We start from the raw sequence: 23,043 nt of genomic DNA, 5'->3' as shown, positions 1-23,043 counted from the left end.
TGATTTATATTAACAATTTGAAACTGCACTACAATATGAGGAAAGAGTTTTGGGTTGTCCTAAGTTGGCACTTGGCACCAGAAGGTGAAAGGCTATGCAACACCATCAATCTCTTCTAATCCGAAACCCTGTCGTGCAAGTGCTTGATAAAGTGTGAGGACATCTCCCTTGTAATATATTTTGTTATAATTAATAACTATTTAATACTATCTTTTTTTTTTTGATAAAAAGGAATCAATTCATTAATTAAAAGCCATACGGCATCTACAAATATAATCGAAATTGGACAGACGCTGAAGAATATCGCTGTTGAATTCTTCCTTTTTAGAGAGGCAACTAAGCGATTTGAAGATGATGAATATATACCTTGTTTCATTGTTTCCATTTGATTGGTTTTCACCTGACTGTTCTGAACAATCGACCATAAATGTGATTCTATAATAACTTTCAAGCCTGAATCAAACTCATAAAAATCATGCCGATCTATAACCTCGGTCATGAAGAACACCAAAACAAAACAAATCAACTTTCACAACAAGGAGAGACTAACAAAACTCAAATAAATTGGGAACTTATTAAATGGAAAATAAGATTGCAAAACAGTAAAATAGAAAAAAGAAATTGGGGCTTTCCACCGGTGAAAGCCGATGGAAGCCCCCTCAAAAATCTTTAATGGCGGCTAGGGTTTAGAGAGGGAGAGGGGAAGAGAGAGGCGGTTCTTAACTATTTAATATCTTTTAATTATATTATAAAATATTGAAATTTTCAGGTATAGGTAGTGTTTTAAAATTCTCCGTTTTATTAAAAATTCCTGATTAATATTTAAAAAATATTTTTCTGATTTACACACTTCGATTAGACTAAAAATCTCGATTGAAAATTTTACTGATTAATTCTTAAAAATATTTTTATTGATATACCTAATTAGATTAAAAATCTCTGATAAATTCTTGATAAATCTCGAATCAACGGGTCATCTGATTAGTTGTGATTATCGATATATATGTAATCCTAACTTCTCATTCCTAACTTCTATCATCCCTACAAACATAATATAACTATTTTAATATCTTGAGGTACCAACTACCAAGACTCCTGTAAAATGGATCTGAGATATTATATTGCTAATTAAACCGGATCTGAGATATTATATTGATAATTAAACTAGAAGTCTATGAGCCATCAGTTTACAAATTCATTTGTCGAACAAATTTGGAGTACAGAATCATAAGATCTCAAACCTAAATAATGAAATGTAGTGACTATCCTATTTGTTGGTCTAATACTCTAATTTGAGTTCACATAAAGTATGCATATCTAACTAGCTTGTACTTTCGGCTCAAGAACATCAACTGAACAAACAAATCAAGAAGAAGAAAGCAATCACTTCTGTCTGAATGCAGAGTCTCAGTTCCCATAATTACTTTATTCATTCAAGCATAACCACAAAAAAGTAGCTTAATATATTGTCTAACACATTACTATTCCATTAATAAAGCAAACCAACAAGTTGATCAACACTAAACTAACATCTGTTCTCTAATATCCTTCTGCGAAGTGGAAGATTATTAGCAGACCTCGTAGTAGCACGCTGTTGCATAAGAGCAGCCCTAGCCGAGAGCACGCTGCTGTTACCCAACGAAGCATCAAATGCAGTGCAGTCTATCCAATTCTTCAGCAAATTCTCCTGACCCCATGTATCTGGAATCCACACTCGCCCACCCATCTCCATCCGATGTCTCTTCAGCCTCTCCCTCCCACTCTCATCCTCAGCATCACGTCTGCTCGAACCTGCCACTGTCTGCAATGCGCCTACTTTACTAGGTTTGGGGGGCTGATCACCCTGAAAAACCTCCTCTTCACTACAGATCTCCAAAGTGAACATGTCTTGTTTATGTTTTTCGGGTTGAGGTTCGTGATATCCGGCATCATACTTAGAGCTGCATGGAGATTTCTCGAGATGAGAAAGATTTGCAGGTGTAGTTGAAGCCATTCTTGTTGGTTGTGTTTTGTTGGTGCGGAGAAGGGTTAGATATAATGAGGAGGTAGGAGAAAAATGAGTGGGACATTAGGTAACACGTAAAGGGTTTACAAGTGCTATGTTTCATGTATGGTAAGTGAAAAGAGAACGTGTCTTTACTTAGATGGGATCCGCTATTGGCGTATTGTGTGGTGCCTTCTTCTTTGCTCTCCTAGTTGTCTCGTCTAGAAACATAAAAATCAAATCAACTAGAGGCTGCGCATGCCTCGCCTGTCCTTTGTTTTCGTCTTCTTCTGGTCGTAATAAAAGTGTTACGTATGATTTCTGATATTTTTTCTTCAATGCATGAAATTTTAAATACGAGATCAAAACATCAAATTTAATGGACTGCATCTCCAAAGTATAGTGCATGTTTTTGTCCCAGTATAGTTGCCTCGACCCGTTCCAAGGCGAATGCCATAGAGTTATGTAAATGAATAAAAAAGAAGCGGAGTGCAGTAAAGTAAACAAAAAATCGGGTGAAAAATGACTTTTGAAAATGTCGGTTAACTATCATTTTAATCGGTCGAACAAAAGTCAATCAATTATAAAATATTAAATTTGGAAAAAAATATTTTTAAAATTTTAATATTTGATTTGATAAAAATGAAAAATAATAAAAAGATGTAATGTTTGTGTTATAATTAAACAATATATATAAATTTATTAAAGATATATGTTATATATATATATAATAAATAATATTTTTATGATATATACATTTAAATTATTTAAATTTATAAGACTGTAAATCAAAATTATATGATAGAATAATTATATTCAAAATAATATTAAATTAATTTAGTGACACTAATCAGGCAACCACACTTTCGGTACTTCCCAATTTCAATTCCCGGACTCTGTCATGAAACTTAAATATTTAAACAGTACCTCATTTCAATATCTGAGCAAGCATCTTGTGAAGGATTCAAAGGATCTAACTTCAATTATACAAACATACGCTAAAACCAAACAAATCCACAAGGGCAACCAACTTCACGCTCAATTAATAGTCTCAGGGTCACTATGCACATTCTTAAGCAATCATATTCTCACAATGTACTGCAAATGTGGCAATCTGGACTATGCATTCAAGGTGTTCGACAAGATGCCTCAACCAAACCTGGTTTCTTGGACAGCTTTGATATCTGGGCTTTCTCAGAATTTGGCATTTATGGACGCAATTATCACTTTTAGAGAAATGGTGGTTGCTGGTGAAAGCCCGAATGAGTTTGCGTTTTCGAGTGTCGTTCAGGCTTGTAGTGCTGTTGAGTTGGTAGCCATGGGGGAGCAAGTACATTGTCTTGCATTGAAAAGTGGGTTTAGTGATGAATTATATGTGGGTAGTAATTTAGCTGATATGTATTCGAAATGCGGGTTCATGGGTGAAGCTTGTATGGTCTTTGAGGAAATGCCATGGAAAGATGAGGTGTCTTGGACTGCAATGATTGATGGGTATAGTAAGAATGGTGATTTTGAGGAAGCGTTGTTAGCTTTTGTTAAGATGAGGAGGGAAGATGTTGTTGTTGATCAACATGTTCTTTCTACTACATTGTGTGCTTGTGGGGCGTTGAAAGCTTGTAGTGTTGGAAAATCTCTTTACTCGATTGTTGTAAAATTGGGTTATGAATCTCATAGGATTGTAGGCAATGCTCTAATAGATATGTACTCTAAAATGGGTGACATGGAAAGTGCGACTATTGTGTTTGGGACCGACTTTGGGAGTAGAGATGTTGTTTCCTTTACTTCTCTGATTGATGGATTTGTAGAAGCGGAAGAAATTGAGATGGCTGCAAATTTTTTTATTGAGATGCAACGGCATTTGATTCTACCTAATGAGTTCACTTTTTCAAGTTTGATCAAGGCATGTGCTCACCAGGCTGCTCTTGAACAGGGGATCCAGCTTCATGCCCTAGTGTTTAAGTTTAATTTTGCAGAGAATCCAATTGTTTATTCATCTTTGATCGACATGTACGGAAAATGTGGCTTGTTTGATCATTCGGTTCAAGTCTTTGAGGGGATCTGTATGCCGATTGATATTGCATGGAATTCGTTGTTGGGTGTCTTTGCTCAACATGGTTTAGGAAGAGATACAGTGAAAGTTTTTGATAGAATGACCAAGGCAAAAGTGAAACCAAATTCAATTACCTTTGGGAAACTTTTAACTGGATGTAGCCATGCAGGATTGGTAGAGGAAGGATTGAATTACTTCTATTCCATGGAAATGACTTATGGTGTAAAACCTGGACCAGCACATTACTCTTGTGTAATTGATATGTTTGGTCGAGCTGGAAGGCTCAAGGAAGCTGAAGAATTTATCAGTAGCATGCCATTTGAGCCAAATGCTTTTGGATGGTGTTCGTTTCTTGCTGCATGCTGGATATGCAATGATATTGAGAGGGGCAAATTCGCAGCAGAACAATTATTGAAGATTGAGCCTGAGAATAGTGGAGCCCATGTATTGCTTTGCAATATATATGCAAAAGGACATCGATGGGATGATGTAAAGAGAGTTAGGAGGTTGATGAAGGATGTGAATGTTAAGAAAGTACCTGGTTACAGTTGGGTTGATGTTGATAACAAAACCCATGTCTTCGGAGCTGATGACTGGTCTCATCCTAGAAAAGAAGATATTGACAAGAGGCTTGATGGTCTTTTTAATGAGATAGTAGAAGCTGGATACATTCCTTGTACGGATTCTATCTCACTCGATGTGGTAGACAGTATGAAGGTTAAAATGCTGCATCGTCACAGCGAGAGGATAGCTATTGCATTTGCACTTATAAGCATGCCTAGTGGGAAGCCAATCATTATAAAGAAAAACCTAAGAGTTTGTTTTGATTGTCATTCTGCAATTAAATTCATTTCTAAAGTTACAGGGAGAAAGATAATTGTCAGAGATAATAGTAGGTTTCACCATTTTGTGGATGGATCTTGTTCTTGTGGCGGTTATTGGTAGATATAGAAGTCTTGGTGTAGAATTAACATTCATTTTTTCTGATTACCAAACTTCATCCATGGCAAAGGAGCCATATGATATCACCAGTAATTGCCTGATTTCATGCCCGTCCATCAGGCCAGTAAAGGTGCTGGTTGGCACCCGAATGAAAGGGACTTCTGCAGAGAAGAAACTGAAATTGATCAAAAGATTAACTAGTTAGCATGACTGCGGTTTGGTGGTTTACACATTAACTGGAATTCGATTAGACACCGTCATCAAATTTGAGCAAGGTCCTGCTCCTTTACTTGATCCATCCTACAGAAGTTGAATAGATGAACACAAAAATTCTCAGCAAGCCCCTTTTCAGCCAACTACAAAACGAGGTTTAGAGCTACAAAATCTTTCAAAAACAGTTGCAAACTGGCAGGAACCAGGAGCCAAGAAGAGAACTTCATTAGCTGAACTGAACTCCTTGCTATTAACACCGCATACTGGGCCATCATGTGGTGCCACCATACCAAGTAGCTCAATTCATTTAAAAAACAAAACATAAAAAAAAAAGGTTTTGGTTGGGTACTACTTACTAGTAGTATGTCAAAATAACATATTTTCATATGATAAATAAAGATTCTTTTTAATTTTATATTGGGTCATGGTTCTAAAAATTATGATTTGACCGATTGATCAATGATTAATTTTTTGTGAGATGTCAAATAATTTAATTTTTGAAATCCAATAAACACTATATATATTTTTTTAACTAATATGTTATACAATAAATTAAATTAATATATATAATATTTTTATTTTAATAATTTATAACGTGCCTTATGTTTAGTTCGATTAATACCGATTTCTGATTTTCCGATACCAAATAAGTTGAAGCAGCTCTCATTTAAAAGTAATTTAATACTATCTTTTATTCTATTTGTTTCCTTAAAATAATGCTAATTTGAAAAAGTAAATGAATTCATCTTCAATTTACTTTTTTCTTTCCTAAATACTCATCTTTCTACTTTCATTTATACGAGACCCAAATAATAAATTTTGTACAAGATTACGAATCGACGATACATACATGGCAACCAAAATTGCTGCCAAGGCCGCCGAGGCGATCCGTACGCCGGCTCGCCGGCAAATCTTATCAATCACTGACGCCGCCGCCGCCAGAATCCGGCAGCTTCTCGAACATCGCCAGCGACCTTTTCTCAAACTCGGCGTCAAGTCTCGCGGTTGCAACGGCTTGTCCTACACTCTTAACTACGCCGGTTCGTCCCCTTTCTCGTATCTTGAATAGTTTTAGCGCGAGAACACGGAGAACGATTACTATCATTTTTTAGAATAATTATTATGAATATTATTTTATAAATTTGATATGTCGAATTATAGAAATTAAATGATTTTATTGGTTTTGATATGATGACGTAAGCTCTTTGATTGATGTTAGATATTTGTTGCTTAATTAAATGTATGGAATAAATTACACGGTTTCGAATTGTTGTGATTGAGGATTGGCTTGTTGTTGTGGTTTGGGATTAGATGAGAAGGGAAAGTTTGATGAAGTCGTCGAGGAGAAAGGCGTGAAGATAGTGGTTGAGCCGAAAGCTTTGATGCATGTTATTGGAACCAAGATGGATTTTGTAGACGACAAGCTAAGGTACCTTTGTTTCGTAATGTTTAATAATTGGAGTCTTCGTTTATATTTTTGTGAGGCAGATTGCTTCGCTTTTTGGATTTTGAATTTATAATTTTGTTTAAACTTTAAAAGTTAGAGTTACTGGCACGCATATAGCTCTACTGCTTATAGTTACGTATATTGTATAATCGCTAGTGAGTAAATTTTATAGCTAGTTGGTCTATTTTACTCTTAATTCAGTTCTCTTAATTTAATATCTCCCTGGTAGTATGTTTTAGCCATCTTGTTTTGTAACTTATGCAAAAAGTATGAAATAACACATTCTTGTATTCACACATTTAATTGATCTTGTACTTGACTGAATCACCATCTGATATCCCTTCACTAGAGAAAGTTAAGTTTACATGAGAACTCCCTTTTCAAATCTAAAGGGCCATGGTCCATGGCTTTGGTTTGAACTTTTGATAGGGTGTTGGGCCTGTTAGACAAGAGGTGAGATAATAAGTTTGCTTCAGCATTATAGTTGTAAGAGAGGTTGGTATGAATTCACTGGTCAGAGACAGAAATTTGGGCAGAAGGTGGTTGGATCCTAGGACTCGCCAATTTGATGCAGGACATGTGCAGAAATGAAGATAGTAGATGGTAGGCCTGGTCCTGGCAGGGCATCATCTAAACAAAATACTAAAATACTCTTCGATATATTATAAAATACTATTTAATTATTATGCACAAAGCTTACTCTAGTGTTAAGACTTAAGATTAATATGAAATATCTTTGCATATAGTAGTAGTAGAAAATTGGACTTGGATATTGGATAACAAGAGAAAAATCCTAAGAATCATCTAGATTGTTAATAGAGTAGTATGATTATAGATAATTTAGACTGCAGAACATTCCTGATAGATGATATCGATATCTGTGTAAAAGACACGTTATATGAATAGTTTTGTGAAATGATTGACAATATTATTACAACTTTTTCAAAAGATTCTCTAGGAGAAGGTTGCATAGACCTTTATGAGAATGTACATTTTGTAAATATTTTTTTTTTTTTGTGAATTTATACAAGCGAGATCTCTTCTTTTTTTATTTTTCTTTTTGAGCTGTAGGTTATTCTAATCCAGTGGGCTTGTTATAAATAGTTCCTGTGCCAACCCTCGGAGGGTACATGCTATGAATACTTGAGGTCCAAATAAATAGCTGAACTGCTATCTATCACCATGCATGATTTAATTTAAGTATAAATAACCTATGTACTATGAGTCTAACATAAAACTTTATTTACATAATATATATGTAACAGAATAATGAAGTAAAAATTACATCGCTAAATTTTATGAAGGGGCGGTGTTCTGATAGAATTGAGCTGGAGTAATTTGAGGTGGCAGAGTTTGTTCACTCAGATCTATCAAATGCATTAAGCCAAAGCATGGGAGAATCTGTTTCCTGTGCTAGCTAGATTTTAGAATGATTGAGCTCAACCTAGTGAGAAATGCCTATTGAACTGTTAAAGAAATTGCAATACTTGTAATCTGACATGAACATGATTACTCAATTTGACAGCTGAGATTTCGGATCACAGGAAGAAAATCACAGAGAAAGTGCATATCCTCCAGACTACAGTTTTATCTCTGTACATTTTTGAACAAACATTAGCAACGAAAGAATCACGATCGGAATTTGTAAATACAAGTAGAGTAAGAACAGATGACAGATCAGCCAATGTTTTGGCTAAAACTTATTAAATTAGCGGCTCCTAATAGGTAATATGACATTGAAACAGCTAAAGTCACTTAAAATGAGCGCAATAGAACAGATTTATGTAGAACCAGAGTAGTCAGAGTTGTAAAGATGATTCTCCATAAAATCATGACAGCAGAGAATGTTCATTTACACTGAATCTTGTTTTATTGGTGTAGAAGTTGATATACTGAAAACCTAGTTCAGATGAAAAAGTCATAGTGTTAATCGCTTAATATGCAGAATATGAAAGAGATATTGAGGCTTGAGGTGCAAGGGGGAGATATTAAAGGCTTTTCTGGAAATTTTGATTGGATGTTATATTGCGATTTCATAGCGAATCCGTTAGATCAAATTAGTGACAAACACTTGCAGGTTAGAAAGCAAGTTGATGATGGGAAGTCCAATGGAGAGTACCATTTTTGAAATTAATTTCAAATGAAAGCGTATTCTATAACTCCAACCATATGAAACCCGTAGCTAAAAGTAGATAAAAGATACTATAAATAAAAATTATAGAGATGTCTAAAAAAAGTTGAACTCCTTTAGGACAAAACTGTTGGCTATAATTTTAGCCAACCTCCTGAGGTTGGCTATTTGTGAACCTCTAGAGACTTGTCACGACCTGTAAATAGATTCTACATCATTTCTTACAATATTATAATAATAACATACTATTTTTAAAATATAGCCAACCATTATAGTGGAAACAGAAAGCCTTATAGGTTCAGCAAATTTTAGATAATCAGTATTTTGTATCACTTAAGTTAACGCTGTTGGAGATGCTCCTAATGTCTCCTGGTGGTTCTCTTGCTGCTTGGCACCTAAGACTTGTACTATAATTTGAAATTGTTACTCCTCTAATGAATTTCAGGATCGGTGAAATTGTCTAATTCACTAATACAGTTCCTAAACTTTCAAATTTACTGCAAATTTTATCCATACAGTTTCATATATCAGAAAATTTTAATTATTTATGTTTACAGAATTGTTTCTATATAATTATATTTACAAGATCATCCCTAAAGAAAAAAATATAAACAGAAAATTTTAACACAAAAGAGTGCAATAATAACTGATTTGAAATATTATGTGTTGCACTAAGAAAAGATCCAAAGTTATCTTGGACTTGCTTTGTTGTGTCGACGTTATAGACGATTATTATATGTTTATATTATTTACACTAAGGCCTTTGATGCAGTGGGTGAATTGACAAATTATGTTCTATATTTCTATGAGTTCCAACTGGAAGTTAAAACGATTCCAAATAGTCCTGTAAATTATTTAGTTGTATATCATTGTGAAATCAGTTATGCAATTTCGAATTGATGTATTGAATGGTATAACTTAATAACATACCTGACATCTTCAACTTAAAATTTTGTTTGCCCCAAAGTAATTTATCCTCTCTTCCCTTTTAATTATTTGGCTTGATTCGCATCTGTTGACTCTGTACAGCGGATTTTCTTATGGGTCCTGTTCTCTGTAGCTTGGATTTTGGGTGTTTGGGGTATAAGGTTATGGCAGTAGAGGATTGTTGATAGCTAGAAAGTTTCTTTCTTATGGTTTTTTTGGCACCTCTCTCTTCCTACTATTTTACTATATTTCGTATTTGTATGCATGTTTCTTGATATTATCTTAGTCCTCACTATAATTAAATGTTGATATTTACTTTTTCTTGCTTTATATTGTTTTCTTATGTATGTGTGTCATCATGTTTTGAAGCTTTCATTATTAGGAATGGAAGTGAGGTCTGTGTACAACTAGATTACTTGGTCAGGCTATAGGTCTGCAGCATATACTTTAGTACCTAATTCATTAGGCTTCCGTTATATGTCACAACATTTGGTAGAAAGGAGAAAGCTGTGCGACTGAATTAACTTACTCCACATCACTGATTTTGGCATGTAGTCATGTACCATAGTTGTCTATTTCCATTTGACGATGATATTTGTCTCGTCCTTGATAACATTTCATCCTTTGGGAATATATATGATATAGTAAAACCTCTTTTTAAGTCTTTTTAGCTCATGTGTCTTATCATTTGTATTTTCTGCACCAGAGTCGCTGTATTCTCGTTTTGTTCACATGATCTTCGGGTCAGTATATACTTCTAACTGCAGTACTGGTTTTTAGCACGTAGAATGTAGTCATGTACCATAATAATTGTCTCACCCTTGGGCGGTGTTTCATATTTAGGGAAAATACATGGCATATAGCAAAACCTCTCATTAAGTCTTTTTGGCGTGTTTAATACCATATTCATTTCTGCACTGATGTTGCTGCAGATTCCTTATCTGATTTCTTTGAATTTAATACTCAGGTCAGAGTTCATATTCATCAACCCCAACTCAAAAGGGCAGTGTGGCTGCGGCGAATCATTTATGACTACAGCTAGTAAAGAACAATCATGATTACACTGTTGTATGGTACACAATCATAGGGCATTTCAGTAATGCAAGAGATACATCATCTTATGAGCAGTCTAAAAATTTGCTTTACAGCAAATAATATCTTGTGATGCATTGTCAATTAGTACATACAGTGATACTTGTACAAATATGTAGTCCATTTTGTGCACTCTTGAAAAATTGTTGTAAAAGTTTCGATGCTCTGACAGATTGAGCACTGCCACAAAATTCTATGTAGGATACTATTGGCCGGAGTGCCCATTTATATGACCCCTATCGTTACATGGTTCTATAAATCCTAATAAGAATCATCGTCTTGATTCGGTCGATTAATCCCCGCAGGTACAAAGTGCTTTTCCAATTTGACGATTCGATTTTTAAAATTAACCAGTAGACTGAATACTATAATACATCCAATTGTTAATACTGATTTCCTGATTTGTATGATGCTTATAGACCATTCCTTCAGAAGTTCATGCAAAAAGAACTGCTAATTTTTATGATGCTTATAGACTATATTCCTTCAGAAGTTCATGCAAAAAGAACTGCTATTATCGCTGTGTACAACACAGGTACAAAACATTGTTCCATGCAAATACACAAGTACACCATTATTGCACATATTATACCACAAAACATTAAGACGTTGAAATACCCAGGAAACTACTATAATTTTCAACTTATTATATATATTGCAACGAGCTCCCATCAGCTTCCGATTCAGTAGGGACAGCTGTAACTCCTCTTCAACGGTGCCAGTGTCTCTTTCGCTTTTTTGTGAATTTTGTTTCTTGTTGCCTCCAGCTGCTGCATATAGTTCAAGACACATCTCTGAAGTAAATATACAAGAATACGAAGAAAGCAAATTGCTAGAGCTTAAATTACAAGTGACTCGATTGATGAGTGAACAAATGCTTAGTTTAGATAACACACACCTCCTCGTGGAATAGCATAATCTGATTGCACCATTTCTGCAAAATCAGGTTTATAAGCTCTCAACCAAGAGTTGAGATGCTAGTTTGTAAGTGAATATGCATGATTCAGCTACTCTACTCGGAGGAATGATTACAATCCCACATTACAGTTGCAAATTATTATGACAAATTACTGATGATTTAAACATTACCTGCTGATTAGCTCTGCTCTCTGTCTCTGTCTGTTCATGGCACAAGAAAAGGGAGTCTTGTCAGATAAAGAGATGTTATAACACAAACTTGCCAACAAATTGCAGCTATACCGCGATCTTGTATTTAGTACTTACCAGCCTTTGCCTGAGGTACGCATTTTCATGTTTTAACTGATTCAGTTCGGCTTCAAGTTCAATAGTGTATGCCTGTTTGAAAGACAAAATACAAGAGGACATTTAGAAAGTGCTTCGGAAATAAATGTTGGAATTTAAATATATGAAAAGAGCTGTACATGTTTTCTTGCTCTAGATCTTGCAGCCGACTCCCTATTTTTAATCATCCTTTTTTGCCGCCTTTCAATCACCCTCTCTACTGGTCCATCTATTATCCGCTTCCGCCCTGGCTTGTTTGTACCTATCCCATCTGAGGAAACAGGACTCATTTCTCCAAAACTTTCAGTTGCACATGCACCATTAGCCACTCCCCCGCCATAACTCACCGCAGGTTGGTGTCCGATTGCGCTACTCTTCCCACCTGGCAAGCAAGTTGTTACAGTTCTACCACCAGTTTGTGGCTGCGGTTTGAATGGAGCAGGGACACCAACACTGCCAGTACCGCCGCATCCTATAACCATATAGTTAGACGCTGCTGTACTGTCGCAGTTTAGGTACATACCATAGGGTTGAGGCTGAGGCTGAAGCTGAGGTGGAGCAGGTTGAGGTTGAAGCTGAGGTGGAGCAGGTTGAGGTTGAGGTTGAAGCTGCGGTGGAGCAGGATGAGGTTGAAGCTGAGGTGGAGCAGGATGAGGATGAAGCTGAGGTGGAGCCGGATGAGGATGCGGACGATGCTGAGGAACTTGTGCAGCAGCACCTTCTTCACGGACTACCCCTGCCTTGACCAAAAAATCCTCAAGTGTCATTTCTCCATATGTAGGCTCCCGTTGCTTGGAACCAGCACGGGGAATATTGTTGGTGCTCTGTTGAGTTTTACTGATCTCAGACCACACTTCTTCCACTGTCCTTAGGCACAAAGGTGCTGGAACACTCAGTGATCCTTGTCTTGTCAAGTTCCTTTGTCCTGCAATATTGCTGCTCTCATTCGGGGTTGTACCATAGTGATATTGTGGATTCATGTTCGTGACACCTGTCTTGGCCTCCGCTGCGGGCACCATTGTGTTGGCATTCTGTGTTTGCGCTTCAATTTCTTCTGCAGTCCAAATGCTCCTGAGGAACTCATCCATATTCATGGATCCAAAGCTTTTTCCATCACTTGTAAGAGTATTCTGAAATTCATCCAGAGTAAGCGAGTAAATTGATGACTGACGGCCCAGTGAAGGAAATGAATTAATCCTGGGCTGTTCTTGCTCTTCAATACGCAGCGCGGATTCAACCTCGTGATCAGACTGATCATTGACTCCTTCCATTCCTTAAATTCTTGTTAGAATTTCTTCTCAAAATTTTGTCAGTTCTGTTGAGACATTGCAGACAAGAAAGTATTTAATAAAAAATAAAAGGAATCCTTCAACTGAAGATCCTGTCGATGAAATTTATATTGCTGGTATAGTGGTTCATGGCAAGAAGAAATTTCTACTTCAACTCACATTAAAAAGACAAAATGGCATTGATCCTTATCTACTACACATCAAGTTTACACACCAATCAAATGCTCTTCGTAAGCTCATATACTACACCTATCAAAATACTATATATGTTTGAATTTACGATACCTCAGGCCTCAACAACTTTGTTTTAGGGCAAATCTTTACATTTTATTCCACTTGAATACACTTCGAAACCTTAAGTATATCTATTCTGGGAATATATTGTTAATTTCCTTAAATATGATAGTCCAACAAAATAAAAATACTATAATCATATGAGACATAATCCAATAAATCTCATATTATGTAGACAAATCAATTCTTATATAGATCGAATTCTGAGCAGAACATGTAGCCATAGTAATAAATACATCCATATTCAGCTAGTCTGATGTTCATAACAATCTGATAATTACATCAAACACTTCCCACTAATCTACTAATTACTCATCAGTTATTACTAAATATCAGATCTAATTGCAAATTGAATAACATTTAACCAAAATCAATACCAGATCCCTGCTTTGCATTAACAAATTTATGCAAGATTATTAACATATATTAAAGAAGTTGGTATACTTACTTGTTGTATGCTGAAAACTTTGTGCAGAAAAACTTGAAGCCTTAGGCTAAAACTTCAATCCCTAGATATATTTACACCCAGCCACAGAGAGATGAAACTTAGACAGGAGGAAATGGATACAGCCTTTGCTAAGAAGTGCTTGAGTTTTCTTGCCGGTGATAATTTGTATGGATATGAAATTCATTAAAAATGAAGTTATTTTTTATAGTAATTTTAGTGATGATAATTATAGATTTATACATATAGTTGTAAAATAAAATAATATTAAAACATGCACACAAATTTATACTCAACATTGAGTTTTGATTATTTTAAAGAGCTAAATTTGTTATAAAAATACTGAAAACTAGAAACTATTTTTGCATGAAAGAGGTTGCTTACAAACGAACACGTGTATGTATGAAACAGATGGCACTAGAATAGACATTTGTTGACGCGTGTCCCAGATCTCTGCATGGCCTTCTGTTACTTTATATTTTATATTTAATATAAATAATATACATCCTGTTATATTCACACATGATGGCTACATTCCAGCCTCATCTCAGACTTCTATAGCTTTTATGGGCCGAACTAAAAAGCCTTGGGCTGTATAGAAAGGTTGGCTAATAAAGGCCCAAAACATAAAACCTTCTACGTGCCAGTCTCGTAGTTTTCTGGGTAATGCAAGAAATCAGAAGAATGACTGCTGAGTATGGCCGCGCATAGCCGAATCTCGTTTTATCCGAATTGAATTTAATTTTTTTTCTCAAACACTGATTCGAGCTTTCTAACCGTTAAATTATGATAATTAAGATCGGTTCGTTTATTAACGAGGCTATTGGGCCCCAAGCCCAAGAGGCCAAGATGGGACAAGCCAGGCAAAAACTCACAGCAAGGGAGTCTTAGAATATAAGATCCTGGAAAGGGCCATTCTCTAACACCTTGAGGTTTTAGGAGAATTAGTCACTTAACATGGTATCAGAGCTCAGGTTGGTAGAGGACTCAGGTTCGATCCCTGCCACTCCCAATATTCTCACAATTTATAGTGGCACGAATGGCAAATTAATGCTCCAAAGATGAGCGCCCGTGATCCACTCTTCGACTCATAAATGGGGTTTTAGAGTAACTGGTTCCTTGACAGGGAGTTCAGGGAAACAGTGGATAGCACATGGGGAGCGACTATAAATAGGAAACAGATCGTAGTAGAGGTTGGACATTTGACACATAAGATAAATTTGCAATTATTTATATCCTTACAAAATCATTACTCCCTCCGTCCCACCAGGTTCTTTACGTTATTTTTTGGCACGTATTTTAAAGTTCCTATAAAATATATTTATATTATATATTTATTTTTTTTTAAAATCCTGAAAAAATAAATTTGACGTTTAAAATTTTATTCAAAAAATGAAAAATTAAAAGAACATTATTGAACTATATTTTATAAAAATCTCAAAATGCGTGTAAACAGTGCATATAAACATGCGGGACGGAGGACGTAGGGGTTGGATACTTGGATCTAAAGATGCTCTTACTTTACAATCGGACATTCGGACTCGACCCGGAGAGGTGATGTTAATAATGACCCCTGACTCCTGAGTAGGCAGGGCCCACGAGTTGTATCGACAAGAACTCAAGAAGTCCATTATCCACAAATATGCATTTATATGGATGAAATATCGATATGCACGTGATTTGCTGCCAAGGCACATTGCTCAAGTTCTTAATACGGGAAGTCAGACACCCATATTCTCTGTTATTGCCAATTTTAGAACTATTGTGAATCTCTTTTTTGAGGATGGCAAGAGTACTGAATTATTTTAAATTATGTTAGCACAGAATGACATGACAAAATGAAATAATTTAATAACTTGATTAATATAAAATATAATCATATACTCATTCTTTTACAGTTTTCCGGAACACATATTAAGATTTTAATAAAATATTGTTCTATGATTTATTTTAAATTTTAACTTATGTGTGAAAATTTAAACAATAATTTCCGTGAAAAAAAGATTCAAAATTAATTTATAAAATTATACTATTATAAAATTTTTAATATAGGTGTCAAGCTGTCCAAAACTTAAACAATTTAACTGGGAATATAAAATCCATCTCATTCATTATTTCATAATCAAATAATGAGATAGAACTGATTCGAGACCTCTGGTATTTCCCTCTGTTTTTCTTTAGCTTTGAGATGACCGCTCACCACTATACTAATATATACAAAATAGCCGGTGGAGTCACTTTATGCCTGGAGCACTAAGCAATATATAAGTCATGTGATCTGAGAATCAAGATTTGAACGTGTAGGTCTATCTTTTCTCAATAGATTTCTTTAAGGAGTATAGTTCATGTCTATATTAGGAATAGTCCCTGGAATGGTGTCATGCAAATTATACCTAGCATTACCCGAAATGAAAAAGAAGGGATTCTCCTTGTCCATTTCTGGTGTTCAGGTAGAAATAGATCTCAGATTAGCTCAATATATTTCCTTTTCTGTTGGGGAGAAGAAATAAAAATTAAAACCTGACAAATGGCTGAGTTGGGATCCAACATTTGTAGTTAAAGATGTGCACACACACAAGCTAATCATTTTATTATAGTCCGATCTGTCTCATATTTTAAGTGTTTGGGCATCTCGACTAGTTGGATGCAAGTGCAAACGTATGCCTAATTAGTGGACATTTTGTTCTTCTTTTGATAGCTGACATTTTGTTCTTTTCCGATCTCAAGATAATCCTCCTCCGTTTTTTAATATTTGACGACTTTGGGCACGTATGTTTAACTGCTTTGACCGAGTGATTAAATTTATTATTTTTTAAATTTTTTTTCTAAATAAAAATATATAATCAAAATTTTAATTCAAAAAAAAATCAATCAAATATAATATTTTTTAATATTCGGTCAACTCACCTAAAGATATGTGCCAAAAATCAAAACGTCAAATATTAAAAAAAGGAGGGAGTAAGTAATACTCCCTCAGTCCCATGCCATGCACAATATCCGAGTATAATATTAAATTATTGATTTTAAATTTTACCAGAGAAGATATTTATATATAATAAATAAAATAAAAAAAAGTATCTTTTTAAAATCAAATTCTGATATAATAATCAAAATCTTAAACTGGCCCAAGACATTGATCAATACTCAATAATATCGTCAACTTTTTTTTTTTTTTTTTTGACGAAATAATATCGTCAACTTTTAATTCGTCATTAGAATAAGAACCGGACAACATTAGAGGGTATATATAGCAGATTTTTGAAGCATGTATACATATTCTATTGTATATGTAAATTGTAGTAAGCATATAGCGCTCTTCTGGTATATATATAACAGTAGTACACTAGTACTCTGGTAAACTTAACAAAAGGGTCTGGTACACTCTTTATAAGCATGTGCAGATACCGGGCCGGTTTTGAGGGAGTGCAACAAGTGCAACAGCACAGAGCCCGTAAAAATTTAGGGCCCCTAATTTATGAATACTTCTTTCTATCTTTTGGTATACTCATGAGAAATATAATATAATATTAATATCTTTTTAATTTTTACCATTATTTGATTCAAACACTAATCAATTCTCAACTCCCAAGACCCAGCCATGCACGTCTCTTCTTATTCTTTCTCTCTCCCCACAAACTACTCCCTCCGTCTCAATTTATAGGTCCATTTTGGAATAAACACACATATTAAGAAAAAGGTTGGTTAGATAGAATCTTATCTCATGTATCATTAATTAGTGCATTGATAAATGAGAATATAGTTGAGTTTCAAAAAAATCACAATAAATATAGTGATTTAGTGCATTGAGAAATGAGAATAATGTTGAGTTTCAAAAAAAATCACAATTAATATGTAGATAAATTTGTATTGAAAGAAGAGAGGGACAAGTATTTTGGGACAAGTTTTTTTTTCCAAAAGGGACCTATAAATTGAGAGGGAGGGAGTAGTACACTGTACAAGCAGTAAATCCCACACGGCCACACACATATTTAAGTCTAACTACTAAAAAAAAAAAAAATTCAGTCTAATTTTGTTAATGATATTTTGTTATTTTAAATATATTAAAATTTTGTTTTGTCAGGGCCTTATTCTTAAAGTCAGCATAGGGCCTCAAAAAAGTCCCCGACGGTCTTGTGCAGATATATATATATATATATATATATATATATATATATATATATATATATATATATATATATATATATATATATATGAAGCCAGAATGTTACTGTATAAGCTGCTTGTGATGCAATAAAGTAAAATAGCAATCTGCAATGGCCGAATTACATCTCGAAACATATCTGTAATCATCAAAAATAGTTAAGCTATCCTAGAGTAACCTAGTGATTCTGTATTTTATCATGATTTATGAGAGGAATTTTTTGATAAATTGAAAATTTTAATTAAATCAAAATATAATTAATAAATTAATCAAATATTTATTAAAAATTAATCAAATATTAATCTCAGATTGTCTAATAAATTGAACATATATAGAACACTGACCCTCTAAATTTGAACACACAATTGCAAACTCTGTAAAGTTATGCACATCATTGTCTGGCGTCGACCAAATGCATGTGTGCCTCTTAGTTGGATGAGTATAATCGATTTTCTTAGAAATATTGTGAATAAGGGGCCCCGGGTCCTCTGTCTCTTTTAGGGTTTCTGAGAGACTAAAATGTGTCGCTAGTAAGATGCCATTATTGTACTAGGTAACATGCAAAATTGTACTCCTACTATTGAACTTATATAGAGTAGATTAGTAAGTGGTTCTTAGGTTTCATATTAAAAAATTATTTGTCATAATTACAAATAAAAAGTAGTTTTCAGGAAATATGATGTTTGACTTTATTTTTAAATATAATTTTCAGAAAATACAAAATCAGAAAATAAATTTAAAAAACGAAAAATACAAAAATGTTTGGCTGCCCTAAACACATTAGTAGATATTATTATCCCTATGTGGGATCTGTTAAAAACACCTGAATTTTGTCGGATAGCTGCTAATTCTTTATCTCAATCCTTATATAAAGAGTTTTGTAGCATCTGATTGGTGGAAGCACTCATGCTACTTTTGTAATTTAAATATTAATCTTGTTGCTTATTTCCTTAGTCAAAAATAAGTCTGTATGTACTAATCAAACTGTTATATAAATAACAACAGCCCCTTCAACAATCTAACAAATCCATCCCCCATCAGTTCTCCTATTACCGAGGAGCTGCCTACACATACTCTCTCTATAAAACACAACACAAACACAGAAATCGATGGCGATCAGAGAGTTAGAACCATTGATTGTAGGAAAAGTTATCGGAGATGTGCTGGATCATTTCATTCCTTCGATAAAAATGTCCATCACTTACAGCACCAAACTAGTCTGCAATGGTCATGAGCTCTTTCCTTCGGCAGTTAGTGCTAAACCTAGGGTTGAGGTTCATGGTGGTGATCTCAGGACTTTCTTCACCCTGGTAAAACAATTAAATAGCTCTAGCTACATGTAAATATGTTCCTGCAAGTTCACTATATATTTCTGTTTTATATAAATCAATTAATTTATCTGTTTAATTTGTGTATGTACAGGTCCTGACAGACCCGGATGTTCCAGGACCTAGTGATCCTTACCTGAGGGAACACCTCCACTGGTATTCTTCAATATCCAGCTTAAACTCCAGTTTAAATCTGCTAGTTTCATTTCTTTTTCGTGTATATCATGAGCTTTCTAGCTAGACATGTTATACCAAATCTGACTTCTAATTTTAAGTCAGTCTACAGATTTAAAAATATGCAGTGCATGTAAATGAGATCTATATGCATCCTCTACTTTAAATGTATATTATAGCTAGACCTTGATATTCTAGATGGTTGCGCTTAGACCTGCATCTGAAATAATTTATAGATTTTAAAAAAATGGAATATTTATGCATTAATGATGAATATATTAATATTTTTCAACTGGAATAGAATTATATTATCATATTCGACTCATATATTTCTTGTAAATATTTTAATGTGCAGGATAGTGACAGACATTCCAGGCACCACTGATGCAACATTTGGTAATGCAATAAGTATATACGAATATTGACAAAACCAGATTAATTATAATTAAATCATGTTGTTCTAATACTACTATATATCCAAAAATATGTATGATGAACAGGAACGGAGATTGTGAGCTATGAGATCCCAAGGCCAAACATAGGGATACACAGGTTTGTGTACATTTTGTACAAGCAGAGTGGGAGGCAGACAGTGAATCATCTCCCATGTTCAAGAGATAATTTCAATGCTCGACGCTTTGCAGCTAATAACAATCTTGGCTTACCCGTGGCTGCTGTTTTCTTCAATGCTCAGAGAGAAACTGCCGCCAGAAGACGTTAATTAATTACTTAATTATTGTCTAATTAATATTGCCAGGACAATCAACCTAAAAACCCTAGCTACATGCACAGGCGGCAGAATAATTAGCAGGCTCGGAAACTGCGTGCTTTAATTAATTACTGTACTAATCTTTTTGGACTTTTGATTGACCACTGTTTTATTCTACTCTTGGCTAGGGTTGTGCTAGCTCAGGTGTAGTACGGACTACTACTACAGACTGATGAGTAGTACAGAGCCAGCTTAAAAGAATAAAAAGAGAAACTCTCCCATTGGTTCTTGTGTGACGGATTTGATTGGTTGGTAATTTTGTAGTGTCTCATAAATTGCCGGAATATCAATAATTTCTTTTTGTACTTTATTTGTGTGTTTGAATCAAACTATTTTATTGTAATTATATTGTAGTGTTAAGATAAAAACTTTGCCATGATTATTTTTCTTTTTAACTAATGTCAGCGTATATGTTTATAACCATGCATGATAAAAAGACTTTCTCAACCATAGAAAGGTGGAGGTTAAGTTTATCTCGATCCAAATCTAATATTGAACTGGTATGTGTAGTTTGTGAAATCCATGCCGAAATCTAAATTTCAAATTGAATTTGAAATTCAAAATTCGAATGTAAATTTAACTCCTGGTTTTTAAATTTTGATTTAGATTTAATTTTTATAATTTCTAAAAATATTTAAGTTTGCATTTCATGAAATCTAAACCAGTCAAAACTCGATGATGATAATATATACTCCTATTTGAAGGTTTCTATAAAATATAATTTCATATTAATTTTTAAATTTTTTTAAAATATATAAAATATTATGAAACTATGCTTTATATTTTAGGAAGTTCAAAGTGTGTGCCATCTTCTGTTATTCTAAGTTGCATGTTGGCCTACTCAAAAATCCCTTGATAATTGTGACCATATTTTATTTCTCAAAAACAGTTTCTTACTTGTACAAAATATATATTAATATCTTTCTGAAAATAAATATATAAATATAAGTATACTATCGCTGTCCCATTTAATTTTATACGTTCACTATTTGGCACGCAGTTTAATGTTTCCATAAATATAATTTTATAACTTATTTTTAAGATTTTCTTTTTCCAAATAAAAATTTAATGATTAAATTTTTATTCAAAAAAATATTAAAAATAAATTATAAAATTATATTTTAAAATAATGTTAAAATGAGTCCTGCATGGAGTAAAATATGATTACATCATCGAGTAAAATATAATTACATGATCTCCTTCACCTTTGTCAGTCGGCTATGCTCCCTCCGTCCTCAGGCACTGAGGTATAAAAAAGAGATAGTGGAGTAAAAATAGTGTGAAAAAGAAGAAAAAGTAAAAAAATAAAGAGCTATTAACTATTTTAGAAAAATTTTATAATATAAAAAAATGAGTGGGACGTCTAAAAGAAAAAACGGTAAAGAATCTAGAGCGACGGAGAGAGCACGTACATGTAACTAAGCCTGCGTATCACATCAGTTGCTTTACCGTACCATATACCAACAGTCATTATTGTACTTGTGTGCAGTTTGCTCACTCGAGTAAGTTGGAGGGAAAATTTTGCTTACTGTATTAATCTGCTCAACGTGCGGCCATTATCATCTTTTGCCTTGCCGTTTATAGTTATGTTTACATTTCTTATCCTTGATTAATCGGGACAACTGTGAGGGTTTGACTTAATTATAAAAAAAAGAGTTTACTTATTTAATTAAAAAGTTATTAATAATTGAATAAAAATTTGATTTGTGTGTTTGGATAATTTTTTTTATTTATAGCACGCTAGTATAAAAATTTTTATTATGAAAATAAATTACTATAAATTATTTTTAAAAATAGTTTTTATATTTTTGTAAAATCAAATTTCAAAAATTAAAATAAATTATTAATAAGTATGGATTTTCAATTTTCAAAGTTTCTTTGTAAATTAGAAGTTGACTAATAAATTTTTTATATAAAAAATATCAATAAATTTCTTAGACTTATAAGTTCCGAATACCTTTACCGTTTACATGTGAACTGACAGCCAAATCAAGCTGTCAAAGGCATCTCCAACCGTGATCCAAAATTCAAATTTGAGGCTGCTCCAAATCACTCCAACTGTGGACTAAAAAATGATTGGATCAGTAATGGTCCAAATTTGAATCACTAATATTCACTGATCCAAATCTTCTTAACATTAAAATATTATTACTTTTATTATTTGATGATTTTGTTAATGTAATTAAAAATATATTAATTAATATTAGAATATAATTAAAACAACGATTAATTATAAATTAAATTTTCAAAATAAATAAAATTTCAATATACAAAAAATTTCAACAATTTATCAATTGCTACAAAAAATTCAAAGATAAATATTACTCATCTTGAACTTCGAAATGCACTAATTAAGGATTTGTGGGAAAAATATACTAATTCTGAAAAATTAGTGTTTTCATGTACTATTTTGTTATTTTACACCAACTATAAGAAAGATTGTAGAAGGGGGGGTTGAATACAATCTTTTACAAATTAAAAGATTCAAGAAGCAATACACTTAATCACAGTAAAACAGAAAACACCAAGTATTTAAAAATACGGGTGGATTGAA

General features: G+C 33.7%; 5 protein-coding genes across 7 annotated transcripts; 3 read left to right on the top strand and 2 right to left on the bottom strand.

Annotated features, from left to right (window-relative positions):
* Positions 1-1,525: 1,525 nt before the first annotated feature.
* LOC108215004 (protein BIC2) lies at positions 1,526-1,993 on the bottom strand. Its single transcript, XM_017387305.2, has one exon. It carries the CDS (start codon positions 1,991-1,993, stop codon positions 1,526-1,528), a length of 468 nt encoding a protein of 155 aa, XP_017242794.1.
* Positions 1,994-2,865: 872 nt separating this feature from the next.
* Positions 2,866-5,360, top strand: LOC108212097 (pentatricopeptide repeat-containing protein At4g33170). The gene has a single exon (XM_017383829.2). It carries the CDS (start codon positions 2,886-2,888, stop codon positions 4,977-4,979), a length of 2,094 nt encoding a protein of 697 aa, XP_017239318.2. The 5' UTR covers positions 2,866-2,885; the 3' UTR covers positions 4,980-5,360.
* A 573-nt stretch (positions 5,361-5,933) lies between these two features.
* LOC108211086 (iron-sulfur assembly protein IscA-like 3, mitochondrial) lies at positions 5,934-11,045 on the top strand. Its single transcript, XM_017382584.2, has 3 exons — positions 5,934-6,229; positions 6,501-6,618; positions 10,662-11,045. Exons 1-3 carry the CDS (start codon positions 6,040-6,042, stop codon positions 10,750-10,752), a joined length of 399 nt encoding a protein of 132 aa, XP_017238073.1. The 5' UTR covers positions 5,934-6,039; the 3' UTR covers positions 10,753-11,045.
* Positions 11,046-11,090: 45 nt separating this feature from the next.
* On the bottom strand, positions 11,091-14,268 carry LOC108213288 (ABSCISIC ACID-INSENSITIVE 5-like protein 1). Of its 3 annotated transcripts, XM_017385067.2 has the most exons (6): positions 14,060-14,268; positions 12,169-13,343; positions 12,011-12,082; positions 11,876-11,905; positions 11,685-11,720; positions 11,091-11,556 (listed from the first exon to the last, which is right to left on the bottom strand). In XM_017385067.2, the coding sequence occupies exons 2-6, from the start codon at positions 13,297-13,299 to the stop codon at positions 11,470-11,472; spliced, it is 1,356 nt and encodes a 451-aa protein (XP_017240556.1). In that variant the 5' UTR covers positions 13,300-13,343; positions 14,060-14,268; the 3' UTR covers positions 11,091-11,469. The 3 variants fall into 3 exon arrangements, with proteins under 3 accessions (XP_017240556.1, XP_063946527.1, XP_063946526.1); XM_064090457.1 differs by lacking the exon at positions 11,685-11,720 and having other exon boundaries at positions 11,091-11,553; XM_064090456.1 differs by lacking the exon at positions 11,685-11,720 and having other exon boundaries at positions 14,060-14,264.
* A 4,955-nt stretch (positions 14,269-19,223) lies between these two features.
* Positions 19,224-20,884, top strand: LOC108213286 (CEN-like protein 2). Its single transcript, XM_017385066.2, has 4 exons — positions 19,224-19,528; positions 19,641-19,702; positions 20,076-20,116; positions 20,221-20,884. The coding sequence occupies exons 1-4, from the start codon at positions 19,328-19,330 to the stop codon at positions 20,439-20,441; spliced, it is 525 nt and encodes a 174-aa protein (XP_017240555.1). The 5' UTR covers positions 19,224-19,327; the 3' UTR covers positions 20,442-20,884.
* Positions 20,885-23,043: the final 2,159 nt, after the last annotated feature.

The sequence above is a fragment of the Daucus carota genome, chromosome 3 (genome assembly GCF_001625215.2).
Source record: "Daucus carota subsp. sativus chromosome 3, DH1 v3.0, whole genome shotgun sequence".
Lineage (NCBI taxonomy): Eukaryota > Viridiplantae > Streptophyta > Magnoliopsida > Apiales > Apiaceae > Daucus > Daucus carota.
This window is presented reverse-complemented; position numbering and strand designations above follow the sequence as displayed.